Here is a 19043-nt window from a genome sequence, read left to right as displayed (position 1 = left end):
AAAACGGTCTAAAAATCTGGTAAATAAATAAAACAACAATGAAGTACAATGCCTGATTCAGAAAGACCAAGAGTGTTGTATTAAGCTTAAAAGAGTCATTAGAGCAATTGTGGTAACCTAAGTGTCCACAAATCTAGTACAGGGCATCCCTCTGTATTCACAGGGTATCTGTTCCCAGATTGCCCCCCTCCCCCGATAGATAACAAAACCCATGGATGTTCAAATCCGATAGGCACTCTGTTACCCTCTGAATGTGACCAGACCTGTCATGTCCGTAGGGCTTTCTGAGGGCTGGGGAAGCACTGTGCAGACTCCCTGACCCTCAGAAGGTCTTCTAAAGCCTTCAGAGGGTTGAAAAACATGACTTCTGGTTTTCAGCCTGCTGAAAACCAGAAGTTGGCTGAAAACCAGAAGTTGTGCTTTGCAGCCCTTGGTTACTGAACCTGCAGATACAGAGAGCCGCCTGTATTTTGTATTACTGATGTTCTTGAGATGATATCAAAGATCATCTTGAACTGGAAAAGAAATATCAGTACATGCCAACATGTAAGCGCTTCCAATTAGACTGCAAAATTATAAGTCAGTACAAAGTGTTGCAGGGAGTTGTTCATGTGGCCACAAGCTGTGCATCTCAAGAACCTTAACATACAATCATTTTTTGTTGACATACAAATCATTTTCTAAAGAGTCAAACTTGCTATCGAAAAGCAAGTGCCACTTGCGACATCAGCTGGTTGTCTTTGGTTTTTTGGTTTCAGTCCAAACAGTGAAATGGTCAGAGTCTATATGCTTTGACCCTAAGTTGCACAAACAGCAGTTGCTGCACATGTGCCTTATCACTATGACATCTGAACAGAAAAGTCACTGTGAAATTAATAGTTAACTAGCTATGCTAGGAATGGAAAACGAACTAGTCTCTTACCTGTGCCTCTCCCAAGTCATTATTCACTACAGTAAAGTTCAGTCCAAGTTCTTCCACATCCCCTTCGTAACTCTTGAGGAAAAGCAAATTTTTGTACATTTCAGGATCCAGTGAAGCCAAATGATGAATATCCACATCTGCACTTGTTCCCAGCAACTTGGAGAGAAAAAAACTAGCAAATGGAAGCTCAACAAGCATATTTTCATATAAAGCCTGTGGGGAAAAACATAAAAGACATGAATATTAATTCACTGACTTTAATACAAGTGTGCGTCACTTAAAGATGGGGATATATTCTCCAATCCCTGTTATGTGATTGGGTTGTTAAGTGAACATCCAACCCAATCTAGTGCCTTTGTTGTGTAAACACACTCCCTGCCAGACACTCACTGGTTGCACACTGGAGACCAATTGCCTCTTCTTTGCATTAAGAGCCTCTTTGTTGTGTAAACAGACATGCTGCTGCAGGCTATGGGAGTCCTGACTGCCTCATTAAGAGCCTCTTTGTTGTGCTTCGACCACCATGGTTCGTTGTTAAGTGGAAGGCTGTTAAGTGACGCATGCCTACATATCACAAATCTAATACCTAAATAAAATCTAAATATTTTTAGATTTTAGATAAGATTAAATTATTTTCTTTTATTCCAGAAATTTCCATGGAACATCTCAACCCAAAAGATTTTCTTCATCTATGGTTTGGGAAGTTGTATACAATTTCCAACATTCATTTTAATCTCTGGACTATTTTCATGTCTGAATATTACCACCACCACCACCACAACTACTACAACAAAGCAGAACTTAATCTTGCGTTCTTAAAAAAAAATAACCCCGAATTTTGCAATAGGGTAAAGCAAATCCTTCAGCAAGAACAGTTTATTCCATTGCAAAATTTAAGTAGATTTATAAACTGTGTACAATTCATTCTGCTACACAGAGCAATAAAGCTCAGCACCCTGGATGACAGGAAGTCACATCAATTCATTCCTTCCTCCTCCTCTAGCTTTTGATGATCTATCTGGACTTGTTCCCACACTTTCCTACCCATTTTCACCTTCACAAGGGCTAATTTGTTTGGGTTAAAAACAGAGGTCCTTAAGATGCTGAATTCTGTATCTCATAAAAAGTCTGCTAAACTACAGAATACAGAAAAGATCCAGTGTAGACAGATACTGCGTGCTGCATCCTCAAGAGAGCAGAAGGTTACACCCTAACTATAGCATTAGGTTTTATTGTTGACACATAATATATAAATATTTTAAGCAACAAATCCCAATCACATATAAAATATTGTAGCTAATAGGGATATTCACCAGAAACTGAGTTTGCTAAAACTAAGAACAGATCTCTATAAGCAGAAGCAGACCATTCCTTTCAGAAGCATCTAACAGTTTCAAATGCAAAGTTCTCCCAGACACAAAACAGTCTCTTGGTCAACTAGTCATCTCACAGCAGGGAAATTTCTAAATTCTAGAACAGGGGTGCCCAAACCCCAGCCCGGGGGCCACTTGGGGCCCTCAGGGAATCACAATCTGGCCCGCGGGGAGCCCCCAATCTCCAATGAGCCTCTGGCCCTCCGGAGATTTGCTGGATCCCATGCTGGCCCAACGCAACTGCTCTCAGTATGAAGATGACTGTTTGACCTCTCACATGAGCTGTGGGATGAAAATTCCCTCCACTGCTTGTTGTTTCACATCTGTGACGCAGCAGTAGCAGCAAAGGAAAGGCCACCCTTGCTTTGTGCAAGGATCTTTATAAGCTCTGAGCTATTGCAAGACTATCATTCATTCATACAAGTTCCATCTCTAATATATTCATATATGTAAATTTATTCAAATTTGAAATGTAAATTAATTTGACCCCCAACAGTGTCAGAGAGATGATGTGGCCCTCCTTCCAAAAAGTTTGGACACCCCTGTTCTAGAACAAAGAATATCCAGTTCCTTTTCTTCACTGGACAAGCCCAGCTCCCCCTCTGTATACTAATGGGGGTTCAAATTCCAATGCACCTAACAGCAGGCACACAGATCTATCACTGAGAGATGTGCTGACTGGAGCAATGTTCCTGTCTGTATCCAGAGACATGTCTGATGGTAATTTTCAGTTCATTACTGGAATCTGACACTTACTGTAGTCATCTCCACATATATTATCCCCCCACATATTCCTATATATTTGGGGACAGAACAAATGTGATATGACCACCCCTACTGCTGATGCTGTCTGAAGCCCCACATCTCCACAATCAGCATTTGTCTGCTGCAAACACCACTAACCGCAGGGAGATAACCACCACATGACTGCCACTCTAGAACATTTTAAAGTGGCAATCAAGGGGAGCATCTCTCCCCTGATTAGTGTTGATTGCTACAGATAAATAGTGACTATGGGAGGATGGGTTTTGCAACTCATCATCAGCTGCACAAGGTTTGTTGGTGCAGCTACACCCCCCCACACACACACACAAACAGGAATGCATGGGAGATAGCATGAAGAGGATTTTCTTATCTGTCTCCTTTTAGTTTCTTATCTCTTTGCTATGTACTTCTCACTCCAAATTTTGTGAACACTGAATTATGCCTATACAGCATCCTAACACCAAGATGAATCAGAGCCTGGAAAAGCAGAGAAGAGGGAATTTTGACAGGTGCAGCTCAACATGGAAGGGTTTAAAAAGCTGTACCTGTCAAAATTCCCTCTTTGATACAATGGTTAAATTATAAGAACTCTGTCTTCCATTGTATCTGGTCACCCTGCCTATCAATGATAACACACAGGAACCAAGTAGCTTTTCAGACCTACCACCATGAGATAAAAGTCAAATATGACATTCTAAATGCACAATTGAATGGAAGTGAAGACCTTCATTTGTGTGGCTGAATTTAAAAAACACACTTCGAGAGTATATCATTAATTGGCAATCTGTAAGATTATTGTTTGCTGCTCTGAATTAGCAGCAAAAACCCCCAACACTTTGTGAAACACAGTATTCCAAAGCAACCTGAATTAAGGCAGAATTTTACCTATGACTCACCAAGTGCTTCTGTATTTACTTTTTTTGGAAACACAAGTCAGGTTTAAGCCTTTAAAGCATTCAATATAACAGCACTAATAAATGATAGCCCTAAACACTATGATCGCATCAGCTAAATGGATTATAAATTAAATTTCCATAATGTATGCAACTGAAATACAAATGTAAGCATAAATCAAGGTATTTTCTAAACACAGGTTAATTACACAGATTCAAGAACTGTCTATTTTCTATGCAAAATAATCCACTTACCATTTTTCATATAGGTCTTAATTCTTAGCCACATGTAACAGTGACTCCTAGAAGCCTATCAATAACTCCATGTCAAGGGAAAATAGCAATAGGTATATTGAAGGAACCTGCATGTTATTTTTCAAGTGTCTGTCTTTTATGAGTGTTTATTGCTGGAAATTGTGCCAAAATGATTTGAAATAAAAAGGATTAATTATAGTAGAAGCCTTTTAATATAAGTGAGTGCACTAGCAATGCAATTAATGCAAATTGTGGTGCTATCAGGAGAATAAATGTGAACAACATCACAGGCCATTTCTGTTTGCTGCCAAATAACTTTAGTAATTTACTACATTAAGAATCAATAAAAAAAATAATGCTTTTCAAATGCATCTCTATCAGTCTTCAGGTAGCTCTATAGCAAACATTTATAACTTAATCTAAAAACTATATAAAGCATTTTTAAACCACCTTGATTGTGCAAGCTTGATCATCATTTTAATTAACACTGCTTTCTGAAGCCAAATTCTTCAAAATATTAAAAAAAACTCATAAACAAGGTAAAGATGAATAGTTAATATCCCAATTAAAGTAAAAGCTAAGTTTTGTTAACAACTATCTCTCAAATGCAGTTGGTTAGAATTTCCTTGGTTAAGTTCAAGCACACCTTTACCTTTCATTATCAAGCCAAGAAAAAGAACCTAGGTTTACACTACTGGACCAGAATAAGCACTAAACGCATGATACATGGCTCTATTTTGCTGATGCAATCACCATCAGCTGTTCCACAGGAATTGGGTAACTTGGTATGGCAGCTCCCAAACTTTCCTGTGATCTGTCAAGGTTATCACCTGCATATTCAGACTATGGATCATGCCCCAGGGTTACAAACCTAAAAAAAATATACTTACTTAAAAATAAATCATGATAAAAGCTTATTTTCATGTCAATCAATGCATTTCAGAACGGCACACCTACCTAAATATCTATTTATGTTCTAATCCAAATCCTACAATCAGCTGTGATAAACCTAATCAAAGAAAATCAAGAACCTAGTGCCAGTATGGAGTGAATTAACATATTAGCAGAAATTGGAGCAATATATAAAGCTATGGCCAGTGCTGATGCCTAGTTGCTGAAGGCCCTGGGCCACCAAATATCATCTCCACCCATCCCCTCATGGGTCCAGCACACTGGACACTACCTTTGCCACCAGCACTGAGGCTTCAGGGGTCAAATCCAGTCAAGTGGGCCTCAGCCAGTGCCTGACCAACCTGATCTGCCTCATGACTGTAGTATTTAAATTAAAAATGCAGGACACCTGCTGTTCTATCAGGCAGGCACAACCAGGAAGGTAAACAAAGCTTATTAAAAAGTATGAAAACCCTAGTACACTACTTGTAAACTAGAACCAAATATCACACAATCCAATGATTACACACATGAAACAAAATGTAAGACAAGAACATTGCGAACATGGGAGAATAATTGGAGCCACTGGATAGTGAGGGGTTGGGTGAGTGTAAAAAAGAATATTAAGAACATCATGATTACTGTGTCAGGTTTGCAGAAGTGAAGGTACTTCAATACTATAGTACTGAAGAACTATAGTATAGGCACACAGTGATCTTGACTATTACCTAATGAGGAAGATGGAATTTCTTGCTCCTAAAACACAATCAACACTGGATAATCCTGATCTGACAATTTCCAAAGGCAGTATGGCCATCCCAATTGTGGGAACAAGGCATTATGCTTTTTTCTTGCCCTTCACCTAATATGTCATTCTGACCTCTACCTCACTGATATTCCCAAAAAGGGAGAAATGCAAAGATCAGGAGGAATAAAAAATACCCTCAAAGAAAGTTTTTCCATGATGCATCATTTTGCTATTTGTAGCTAATGAATACAAACGGGCTTTCGTCATCAACATCTTCCAATTAAAACCCATTAGTTATTTCCTTACACTGAGAAAATGTGCATTTGTATATACAGAAAAACAAATTAATAATAATATAAACAGTTGAACTAAGACCTATGTTTCTATTGTTAGTAGCAGAATTCATTAGTTTAAGTCACTGCTGTTTTTAGTTTCCAATCCATTCCAGTGAAAATTATCCACTGAAGGTAATAAATAGAACGAAGCACACACCCTTTCCTATTGTCACTTCCCCCATTGGCTTATGCCTGGAGGCTCAGAAGCAAACAGCCCAATCATACCTAATGCCCCAGGAGGTGATGCAGAGGCACCAATGGGCGCCTGGTATACCCCATAGAGGAGTGTTGACCTCTATGAGTCCACATTGAGTGAGAGATATTCTGTGTGGTTTGTACAATTCTGACTGCAGTGATGCCTCCAGTTCTAGAACATGAGCATTCCTGAATTAGAGTTGGAAAGAATTATTTTGCTGCAAGCTCATGCAGAAGGGAATGAGCAACTAGAAGGACATCACCAGCAGAAGGCATAATTCTGTTATGTGAATCATTTCTAATTTTTTGGTTTGAAGGTTACTACCATTAATCTAGCCAACAGAAGCACATATCAAGATGAATCAATATCTTCAAATCAGCAAAGTACTCATTTTCAGTAAGAGTTCAAACACAACTGTTTATTTCAGTAAATATTCTGAACTTAATTGACTTAAATGGACCTAGGTGTTTCCAAAGGCAAAAAAAGATCAGGATGCCATTACCACATACTTTAACTGTTTATTTATTCCCTGTCTAGAAGGCTGATTTAGGAGCTATAAAATGCAATCAGCACACAAACCAGAAGCTGGAATCATCTGCTAATGGAACTTTTAATTGAGAAGTGACCACTGACATGAGGTAATTCTTTCCATGTAGAATTGCTTGCAGAGACCTTTGTGCACTTCATCACAGTAAACAATCACTAACATATGCATTAAAGAAAATTTAAATACATTATGACCCAATAAATATCACAATCAATCAATACAATCTCTTCCCTCTCAGAGATTTAGTGTTAAAATACCACACTTTTAGTACTCTTTTAGTGCTAGACACATATTTATAATGCTGCTACTAAGTTTAGTCATTTGTAATGAAGAGATAATTGTTTATGTAAAAGAAACTAGCATGTACAGGACTAAGTTGTATTAACTATGGTAAAATCATTCATCTCACAAAGAACATGAATTCATATATGGAGAGTTTAAAAAAAAACTTCCTCTACACTTACTTTGAACAATACTGACTTCTTAGACTTCTGAAAAAAGTTCATATTACTTAGGTGTCAGGAGTACACATTTCTTTGAAAGCTATTTCAATCAACAAGATTAGTGCAAATAGCAAAGCAAATGTTCAGCAATAGTTTAGTCATGGCACTACGGGTCTTTTTAAAAAAATGAGTATTTTAAAAGTTTACATAAAGGATGTCTAATATCTTTCCTTAATTTTGTGTCGGGTGAGAACAAAGAACTGCAGGATTTAAAACCTCAGGATTTCAAAGACAAAGACAGGCTCAGAGCTTGCTCTAAGCTTGCTTCTGTTAAACTGAATGCTGAAAAGTATTTCCAAACTGAGGACAATCTGAAAATAGGACATCAGTTTTCTTGACAGGAGAATGACACAAACTCAAAACAGCAAGTTTTCCCCACACAGAAATACAGCAAAGAGACAACTCTTCCTGTCTAGAAGTTTTACTTATGACAAGTTTTAAAGATACGGAGAAGCCATGGCACAAAAAGATGAGAACACTAAATAGTTGCGTCTAATTCACATATATACTTTAGGATGATGAGGCGAAGCTATAAGCAGTTATCAGGACCTATGGAACTCAAGGAAAATGCAGCATTTCATCAGAATGAAATTACATATTAGCATGGATTGAGTGCAATTTCTTCAGAATATTACAAGCACGTACACAAAATGTCTGGGTAAGAGATATTTAACACTAATGAAAACATATTTGGACATCACCACTGTGGATTGTCATAAATTATTCTATTTTAATGTATTTGTTTTCTTACAACACTGAAACATAGTTATTAAAGGCAACACTCTTTGCATTTTAGAATAGAAAATAAGAAATTACTGAGGATGCAGGTCTGCTTCCTTTGTAACATATGCATTTATTTACACAAAGCTTTTTTATTAATATACTACTGCATTTCAAAAACTATTTGCAAATAGATAAAATGGAAGCATTTTTATAAATGGATGAATAAGTATCTAATGGAGTCTTCAACTAAAACCACAATCCTGGCAGGGACTGAATAACAAGGCCGTGCCTTATCTTGCTGTTGAATTTGTCAGCTTTCCAAACATGCCAGTTTAAGGGCGTTTCTGCACCTGGGTACAGCTAATTATTAAATAACACAGTCATTTTGTCCCTTTTGTAAACACAGAACATATTCAGCACTATTCCTCTTTTTTCAAAAAAAGCAAACAATCAGTTTCCTTCTGATTTCAAAGTGTAAGAACAGTGATGTTATGTTCTTTTCAAACCCTCATCTCCCATTAAAAAAAAAAAAATCAAACTTCTTCCCCTATCCCATGACTGTACTTTAAGTAGTTAATATCTTCTAGGCAAATTGTAATGGCTTCTGTACTTGTTGGGTTGATATATTCTAAAGAACAATAGCTAAAAAAAACTCTCTCTAAGTTTGAGACTTAGACTTTCCACATGTCTCAATTCCCTGCCTTATCAGGGAATTATAGGCAACTGCTCTAGTGATATTCCGTGGGGTTTTGTTTGCACCAAAAGATGGACCAATAGGGTAAATTCACATATCCTACAGAGGCAAACCAGGTTCATCACAGAGCATAAACATTTAACATGGTGCTGCAGTCCATCAAGGTTGTCTGACAAATGTACATCTATGACCTATATGTCTCCAAAGACATACCTGTGATACACTTTACATTTTAGATGTACAATTAAAACATCTTAAGTGTACTCCTCAAAAGTGAAGATAGAGAAATGGTCTTACTGCACCTTCACCATTCAGCGCAGCCTGAGTTTCTGTGTGAGAGCATACTGGATCAATTGCCAATGCTCTAAGTCAGTGGTTCTCAAACTGTTTGTGTAACGCTTCCCCTGTCCCTTTAAGGGGCTGGGGAAGGGGAGGGAGGCAGCAACACAATCCCCAGGATTGCATCGCTAAGGGGTTGAGGAGGGGTGCTTTCCACTTGCTTTGAAGAATGTAGAGCTGCAGTGCTCCCCAACTCTTGAAATCTTCAGTGAAGGTGGGCGCAAAACACTTCCGTTTTGCAGGAGGTGCTTTGCACTCACTTTAATTGCATATTCCAAGAGTTGGGGAGCGCTGCGGAGGGCTGCGCAGGGCTCCCTGCACCTCCTGTAGCCCTCATCATTCAAAGTAAGTGGAAAGTACCCCCCCACCCCCCAGAATCGCATCACTGCCATAGCCCCTCCCCTACAAGAACTTACTGAGGGAGTAAAGCTCCCTCAAAGTTTGAGAAATGCTGCTCTAAGTTAAAGGGGTAACCAGAATTATACAGAAGTAAAAGGATTGTGATATAGTCCTGTTCCCTTTGTTGATCACATCATGGCCTTTGCATGCTGTTTTAGTACTTCAGTTTCTGTTTCGTGCATCAGTAACAGAAGTCTTGCCAATGTCATCTTGGAGGAAATGGTTGGCAACCTTCAGTCTCGAAAGACTATGGTATAAGCTTACAGCACCCGGTATTCCCAGGCAGTCTCCCATCCAAGTACTAACCAGGCCTGACCCTGCTTAGCTTCCAAGATCAGACGAGATCTGGCATGTGCAGGAAGGAAATCAAACAACTATTTCTTGATTCTGGAAAACATGTCACCCTAACCTAGACTGAGAGTCCATGAATGAAATTATATCCCACCAGAGGGTTTCATGTCAAGGAACCTCCCAACATCCTTTATGTTTCTCTACCAACCAGCAATATTATCAAACAGTACTGAGACAGCAAGGCAATTTGCCTAAAATAGAAATATATTCACAGCAAGAGGCAAGTGAAGAGAGAGAGACAAGTGAAAACATCAGACACCTGCTCTTCTTTCAGCTGGACTAGTTTTGTTGTTGTCATTTTGTTTTATTCAAAGTAGAAGGCTAATGGTATCTAACCAATACTGTGCTCTGCTTTGGGGCTCCCATTACGAAGCCGTACAATTCCGTTTTGCACACACACACCCTGCCGGGAATGGCTCCAAAGGAAGGGGCCGCTCGCCCACCCACCTGCCAGACTGACTGCTCCACCCACCTCCAGCTACACCACCGTTTCTAAACTAACATTCCCCTCTCATAATTCTATCTAGCCCTTCCACCCCTGCAGAGGCCACCAGAGGCACTATTATGTATACTTTTTCACTTAAGCCATTTCTGCCCAACATTGCACTTAAGCAACAGGGATCAAATGTGTACACCTCTGTGCTGGGCGGAAATGGGTTAAGCATGGACATTTAAAGAAAGTAAACACCCCTCCCAATAACTCAGAATGTCAAAAATGATAAGTGCAAATACATGTGTACCAATACCATCAAAACAATTTTGCCATCTACCCAAGAAGACTCTCTCTTGAACAAGGTCTATACCATACATTCTGAGGCTTTTGCGACCAACATTGCTATTATTACACCAAAGAGGTGGACAAAACATTAGGTGTCCAACCTTTTAGTAGACTGCTGGCCATTAAACCTGCATAATTTAAATTGTAATAGTAGCAAGGTCTATACCAGGGGTGTCAAACATAAGACCCAGGGGTCGGATGCAGCCTGCGGAAGCTTTTTATCCAGCCCTCAGTCTCTAAACTGCTGAGCAGTGTTGAGATGTTACTGCTGTAAGGGCAGCCCACATGAAAATTGGGCTTTCAATCTTCCGTATTCTTATTCCATAATCCATAATCTTCCATATCCTTAAATATGATCAAGATTTGTGTATTTTTTCTTTTGTCATTTGCAGCTAATGAGTTTCTACGTGAAAAAATGCTTATTTTTTGTTATGACCTATTTAATGACATCACTTCCTGCCTAATGACATCACTTCAGGCCCTCAGCAGGCATCCTGAATGCTATTAGGTCCTTGGTATGAAATACCAGCCTCCAGCTCTTTCTTCGGATGCTCTGACAGTTCACTTCTAGGCATGACTATGTCAGCTCCACTGTGTTCAGTCAGGCTAACTCCCAGGAAAGTTTTACAGGATTTCAGCCTCAATTACTGAAAATATCCCTCAAGCATTTCTCAGTTCTATCCCACATCTTTTGCATATACAACCAATTCTTAGATATACAAAGGCAGCTTGTTTTTACCTTTCCAAGCATCCTCCCAAGAAAATAGTAGTGCCTTGCATAAGAATCTCCAACCAACATCTGTGCAGCAGGGTTAGGGTAAAGCAGTCCTTCATTTGTGGTCTTAAAAAAACCCTGGTTGGGGTTAAACCCCGATTTAAGCAGTTCATTTAGAAATTCTCTGAATATTCCACCTCCATCGATACCAGCTTCATCTAGACCATGGGCATTAAGTAAATGAACACGAATTCGTTTTTTCAAATCAGGTTCTGGAAAAAAGAAAAGAAAATCACACAGAATATTCAAGCACACACTTATTTCTTCTCCCCTAAAAAACAACTTTCTGAAGAAATCTAATTAAGTCAGTGCTGAACATTTTAAGAAACTACATCACTTCCACACAGTTGCCCCTACAAATTGAAGCAGGAATACAACACTCTTAACAGCAGGACACTACTACACAATGGACCACTTGGAGAAGTCTAGTGTCACCATCATAATCCCCACTTAAGAACTTTTTTGCAAATCTCAGTTTCTGTGGTGCAGCATTTCTTCAGAGCTTGGTGCTCCTAACCTAGGGTATGTATACCCCCAGGGGTACTTGCCAAGACCTTTAGGAGCACTTGAAAAAGAACTGAATAATAGTGGAAAAAGGGATGTCTGTATTAGAATGTCTTGCCGGGCTAGTAAGGCAGGAAAGAGGCAGCTAGCTGGCTGCAAAAGCCCCACCAACTGTTAGCTTTTGGTCATCAAATTGTATATTATCAGATATGGATCAGTAGTTAAAACATATAAATTTGAAATAACAGCAACTATATTAATTACAAACATTTTGCTAATATGAGGGGTACAATTTATAGAAATGGGCTGCCAAGGAGCGTGCAAGTGAAAAACATCAGGAGCCACTGCTCTAGAAGAACAACCATGCACAGATAAAGTTCAAGTTAATTTAAAGCAGTCACCCTAAAGAGACCATTCATACTTTTCCTATGTATTTGTCTCCACTACTCTTTGTCTCAGTTACGGAACTACACTGACCAGCCTTCATGTCTTATCTTGTAGCTTCTATCTGGAGCTTTACTTTTTCTGGGAAATTCAGTTGGCTTAGCTGAACAAACTCACTGGCTGTCTCTCTCCTTTTCTATTGCTCTGCATCTTTACCTTTAGAAGTCCCTATACATCTTTAGCTGTCTAAGATGGATGAGAAAGTAATAACACACATTCAGCTGCTAGTCTGAACTTTAGAAAATCCACACATGCTCAGTCTAAGGGGTTATGATTGCATGCGAATATACATGAGGACCAATTACATGAGGACCAAAACCAAACTGATTTCATATAATGCTAGCAGAAGCACCAGACATGCTAACAGGAGGTAGAATACTGGTTCCCATCCTTCGTTTGGAAGGCAGCCCCCATAAGCCACCTTTGCCCAGCTTACAGGTGTATGCATTTGGCCCTGTTGCGTACATGTAATGTTGGGCAGAAATGGCTTAAGGAGGGTAGCAACCTGACCAGCGACCCATATGTGCCATTAGTACTTTCTAAAAGGGTTTTCTAAACCCTATACTTTCTAAACCCTATACTTTAGTACTTTCTAAAAGGGTTTTTTTTTTTTTAGTTAGATGCATTTGGCAGCAGCAAAACCTGGAAATGCTGCACTAATGGCACCTACGGGTCCTCACTCAGGTTGCTACCCTCCTTAAGAGGGTAGCATCCCAAAGGTTGGGAACACTTGCCCTGTGGGTCACAGCTCCCAGATTGGGAATCACTGAGGTAGAAGAATTCCAGCAAATATTACCTGTAGCCAGTTAAAATAAATGCCAACAATATATTTGGATCAGCCTTTACTACTAACACAAGTGTTTTGCCTTTCATGGTTTCTCTGACATGCTCACATGGAATCTAAACTTATAATAGTTCTGCTAATCAAGAGTGAACAAGACCTTAGACAATTCTTGTTCCAAGGTTACAATGTTTACATGTACTGTAATCTCTCTCATTAATATAGTATAATTAAAAGACCATTTTCAGCAATTCCATATTCCAGGTTCCTATAAATAAGTTCCTTTCACAAATAAGCAGCCTTTCACAAGTAAGGAACCCAAGAGATATTAACATGCAATAATGTTTAAAATAAGTTTTTTTATTTAAAATTCTTACACATTTAGTTGTTTCGGTGATATTTGGTAGATTTTTTTAAAATTATCCTTCCAACAACTGGAATTCTGTACTAGAGGATGAACTGTGATGCTTCTTACAAGTTATTCATCACTTTTTGATTCACTGACCCAACTGACCCACAATACAGATATAAAATTTGCATGAACGGAGTATATAGTTCTTAGTTTTATGATTCCCAGGATAACTGCTTATGTTACTATTCACATGATTTAGCAGTAATTACGTTACCATTTTCCGGGGAAAGTTTGTCATATGCATCCTCATAAATATAGTTTCTTCGGATAGTGACGTTAATTCCATCCAAAAATGGTCCTTCTCCTTGAACCTCCTGTTTGTCAGCACAGATCAGCCTTTGAAAGATCTTGCAAAGTAAGTAGTGGAAGGAGAAAAAGTAATCCCATTTAACTATGGATTTTCAATACGTCAATTTCACAACATTTTAACGTGCATTCAAAGTTATGTTATACAATGATAAAATACTCAATACTTTGTGAAAGTATATAAATATGCAAGTTAGCATATGAAAGCGTTTTTAAAAGTACAGTAACTTCCATTAAGATACAGGCATGTCATATGAATTGAAGTTAAAAGTTATAATTCTATTCCATAACGCTTATACATCTTCCACCAAAGATAAACAACACGTTTTCCCTACATTTATCATTGTCCTTTTGGGAAACAGTGATTTATTTATCCCAAGAAACTATCTTTCATTTCCTTGATGGTACTAGTACATACTGATGGGAGCACAATTCTGGGAATTCAGTTTGTTAATTAGCTGAAAGCTGTAGAGCCAACAAAAGAACCTTAGAAAGTCATGGTTTTTTTTTAAACACTAAAAAGATGAAACAAAATCCCCATTAAACAACAGACAGTCTGTAGTATACTTCAAAGAGTTGATGATTTTCAAAGTTATAACCAAATTATAGAATGAGGCCAGGATGCAAAGAAATGTGTGACCCATTTTGCAAGCCCAACAGAGTTTCAGATGTGGATTTCTCAAACACCAGCATGGTCCCCGTTGCAGCACCACAAATGACTTTTGGAATTCAGGGCAAGCATACAGCTGTGATCATACGGAGTAAAATATAGGAATTTTTTTATCTGATTTATGTATGGGAATTGCAGTTCACGGAAAAGGCAGGGAGCCTGAGAAGCAAAATGAAGGAAACTAATCCAGTAAACCTTCAGTAGTCTCCAAACATGTAAGCACTGCAAAGTCCCTCTTCAAAGAAATAATGCATTTGCAAAACTTGCATATATATTCAGTTTAACAATTCTTCTCTGTAAAGTAATGAGTGGGCCAACAAGAAGACAGATATAATTTGCTAGATAGTTTGCGCACCTTCAGAAAGTATAAGAGGAACAAATTATAATAACAAATGCCTGCAAAATTGAGGTTCAGAAAAACATTTTTCAAAATTTGTGATGGTCTTATATTAATTTGGGGTTTTGATTCCAAAAATTACATCAGTTTTGCTCTATCGTATCTAGTTTTGATGATAGAGCATAGCCTCATTAGTGAATGATTAAAGCAGCTTCCTGCTTTATCAGCAGCCATGGTATAGTCTTCTTCACGAGGAAGCTGCTTGAACTATTCACTAGTGAGGCTATGCCATATCTCCAAAACTAGACATTAGGGCAAAACTGATGCCATTTTTGGAATCAGCACCCCAAACATACCCAGCAATAGGTCTAACTTTTAAGAGACAGCAAAACCTGTGTTGGCCTGTGTAATAAACTTTTTTTTTTTCCACTTTCTCAGTAACTGGATACACAGAGCTGATCCATGTTAAGTTCTTATCTGAGAAGAAGTGGAAGAACCCAGTTTAATATTAACCTAAAAAGTACAGGATGGAATGCAATGGGACTTCTCTATCTACAGAAGACCTACTGAAAGTGGAATCTTAAAGGAGTGCTCCACCAGTACAGTGGCTGCTGCACCGGCCTAGAGTATCACAAAACGTGCCATAAAATACATTTGCAACAATTCAAGAGTCAACAGCACCAGCAGAGAGGCCTGTGCCACCCTGTCAATGCCACATCCCAACCCTTGGCCACCAGTGGAGGTAGGATTTGTGCCAACTGGCGAAGTGACATGCGGAGGGTGGCAGGGAAGGGGAATTTCAGGGAAGGGGGAGGGAGGGAGGGAGGGATCAAAGGAGGCTTCCTTTGCTATGTTCTAACCCCCTCCTTGGAATTTCACCTGCTATATAGTGGTTGGTGATCCAAGTAGCCCCAAACGGCAGGCTGTGGCATTACACAGGGTAAGGGGAGAAATATCCCCCCATCTCAAAGAGACCTCCAGCCTCCTCCCAACCTGTACTGGATACAGCACAGCCCATGTGACTTGGCTGCACCAGTGGAGGTTAGGATTCCATTCCTGGCTCATACTTTCAACAATAGTTTTCTGTATTTTCCCAAAAACCTTCTTGGAAAATGCAAGGAAACTCTAGGGACAGTATACAATTTGAAAACACCAATGTAAAGACATGGAGGGGGTTATATGCATCCAAAATTCATTGTTCCTGGACATTGTCTCAGAAATTAAGCACTCTCTGGAATATACACAAACATACACGTCCATTTTAAAACAAAGAGAAATTGAAACCGAGAAATCTTAACCATTACTCTGTTAATTTAAGATGGGAAATTGAATAAGAAGATCATGAAGGAAAGCATTGCTTATTTCTGTATTGCAGTGCACAGGTGGATTCTGTGGACACAGAACGTGATACCCAATTCCATTATTTAGCAAATACATTGCTTTACACTTTCTACCAAAAATACAAGTGTTAAAATAATGATGTACCTTTACTCTTTCTTCAAATGGAACCACAAAAGGTAGTTCAGTCAATATTGCAAGCTGCCGTTCCTCAGACACAGAAAGAGGTGCCGGATCCAGGCCCACTTTAATTGAAAATGAAAAAATATATATATATAAAATACAGTATGCTACCTTTCCGTTCTTTTCTGGTTGGTGCAAGTACCACCCCTAACAGAGGGTGGTGATATCCAAGAACCAAGGTTGCTGACTGCAAACATGAAACGGGATGCAAAGGAATCTCTGCACAAAACGGGAATGTCTGCACAAATAGCTGGATGGTGGCCTCTCTTCCTACTGGCCCCCTATCCACTCCTTGTGTTGGGAACAATTGGGAGCAACATCTGATACAAAGTAAGGAACCACTGTTGGGAAAGGAAACCAAAGTAACCCCAGTGAGTGTACAGTAACAGGTACTGTACTTTTAAGCTCCAAAAGTTATTTTTAACTAGAGCTATTTAAAGTGCTTACTGAGAACAATGTGAACAGAGCTGAGAAACTTTTGGCAAATACCAGTGTTATTAACCCATGGAATTTGTGAAAGAGAGCTCTGTTAACTTTCAGTAAATACTGTTAATTACAGTCAATGCATGCTATCTATTAAGCGAAGGGTTAAAAGCTTCTTAAACAGAAAGTGCATGTACAGCAAAGGTAAACCACTATCTAACTTCGACAGTTCAATTATTCTGGTCAATTAGTCAATTTTATCTACATTGCCCCATCAACGTTTCCATCTTTAAAGAGAAATATGGGATGGAGTCATCAATACACAAGACATTTAGAACTCAAGAGCTTGCCATTTAAGTAAATGAAAAAGCACAAATAAACATGGCCATATGTGATTCAGTAGCTCTTTCACACTAATTGGTTTGAGCCCATATTGAGTCAAGTGGGATTAAACAAATCATAAGCACACTGTTATGTGCCTGTCTTCACACAATCATGTTGATCACATCTTTTTTCATTTCAAGGGCATTCACCAAGGGAGACAGGGTGACAGCCTTTGGAAAATGAAGCTTTTATTTCACCAAGAAAGGGAAGTGACACGTAGTGCTGGTGAGACTGAACTTGGATATAACCCAATCACCTGCACACATAAGAGGATAACTTCAAAGATACTCTTCCCAAGTCTTAAAATATATGACCAATAGACTTTGCTGTAATTATCTAAAGTCTTGGGGAATCTCCCTGGTACTGCCTATGGTTCTGGGAGTCATGGCATATTATTTTATGCCTTGCCAAGTGTTACACTACAAGCAGCTGAAGGATAGTGCAAAATATACTGGTCATTTGAAGAAAGTCCAATCCCAGAATTGTGGGTAGGTAACGTACATGCTGTGCAACCCTATGCACGTTTGTTCAATGAAACTTACTCCCTAAGTGGCAGTCCAATCCTAAGTATGTTTACACGGAAGTAAGTCCCATTAGAGTCAATGGGGCTTACTCCCAGGAAAGTGTGGATAGGATTGGGCTGTAAGTCAACTAAGGACTGCAGTTTTATATACACGTAAAATTGAGAGATTAAATAAACGAGCAGCATTAATAAAACATCAAATGACAGTCCAAACACAAAGTTTAAGCAACAGTTCTGAAAGAGGCTTTCAAGGTTTGAGTGATGCTTCAAAATTAGTTCCAGAGTTGTAGGGCAGCCAAGGGATATCTCTTTTGGAGAAGGCAATGCTGTAACTTGGCAAAGCATATAGGTAGAATTAATCATAATGCACTCTCAGCTGAACAAGGAGAACAAAAGGTACACGAGACCCAAACCACACACACATCTTGACATGAGCAGTTTTGATCTGTAGATTATGACCATTGAATTTGTAAAACTTCCCAATTCCCATATTCAGAAATAATATGGCAATCAGAATTTTAACAATTTCAATACTGTCAACTTGAGAGCATCTCCACCAGAGCACATATTTTTCAAATTCTATACTGACAATTTGGAAACTTTCAGTTCAAGCAATATGCTCTTCATTTATGAAGAATCCATGGGCAGCTTTCCTTCTCAAAGCAATATGGAGTGTCTTACCATCCAAAGTAGACTGCAATGGACCTATTCTTCCCATTCTTCTTACTCTCCACACATGTCTGGCTGATGGCACATAAAGTTGTGTAACCTAGTAGTTTATTAAATCTCATGATTAATTATTGCAAATTAAATGCTTTTTTAAGACTAAATTTTTTTCTGAACATTTAATCATTGCCACAAACAGGTTTTCTAATGAGAATATACATTAAAATACTACAAAGCAGCATGTTCTAGAAAACACACACCATGCATTAAAAATAAAAAGAAATTAAAATGTTATTCCAAACACGCACAGATTTACTGCTCAGATTTTCTGCTCAGAATTTCATTCATTCATATCTCAAGTGCCTAGGGAGAATTTACATCTGGTCCACTTTATATTAATCTGCTCCTGATCTCAATTATACAGCTGAAAGAGGTCTCAGAATACAAGATCATGGAGTAAAAAGAAAGGGGGGAAAATATCTTCCTTATTAAGGCTGAAATCCTACACACAGTAACTTGGGACAAATCCCACTAAACTTGCAGAACATTTTTCCAATATAGGATTGATCATAAGTACAGTTAATG

At 38.7% G+C, this 19043-nt stretch overlaps 1 protein-coding gene across 1 annotated transcript in view; it reads right to left on the bottom strand.

Annotated features, from left to right (window-relative positions):
* UBE3C (ubiquitin protein ligase E3C) overlaps nucleotides 1–19043 on the bottom strand; it is a 74894-nt gene that overhangs the window by 11778 nt on the left and 44073 nt on the right. Inside the window, exons 15-19 of the mRNA XM_066629053.1 lie at nucleotides 18474–18561; nucleotides 16427–16524; nucleotides 13843–13975; nucleotides 11452–11699; nucleotides 923–1135 (exon numbers count right to left, since the gene is read on the bottom strand). Of these exons, the coding sequence (XP_066485150.1) occupies nucleotides 923–1135; nucleotides 11452–11699; nucleotides 13843–13975; nucleotides 16427–16524; nucleotides 18474–18561 (780 nt within the window). The remainder of the gene's footprint in view (nucleotides 1–922; nucleotides 1136–11451; nucleotides 11700–13842; nucleotides 13976–16426; nucleotides 16525–18473; nucleotides 18562–19043) is intronic.

The sequence above is a fragment of the Tiliqua scincoides genome, chromosome 5, assembly GCF_035046505.1.
Source record: "Tiliqua scincoides isolate rTilSci1 chromosome 5, rTilSci1.hap2, whole genome shotgun sequence".
NCBI classification, from domain to species: Eukaryota; Metazoa; Chordata; class Lepidosauria; order Squamata; family Scincidae; genus Tiliqua; species Tiliqua scincoides.
The sequence above is the reverse complement of the archived record's forward strand: the minus strand, read 5'-3'. Positions and strand labels throughout refer to the sequence as shown.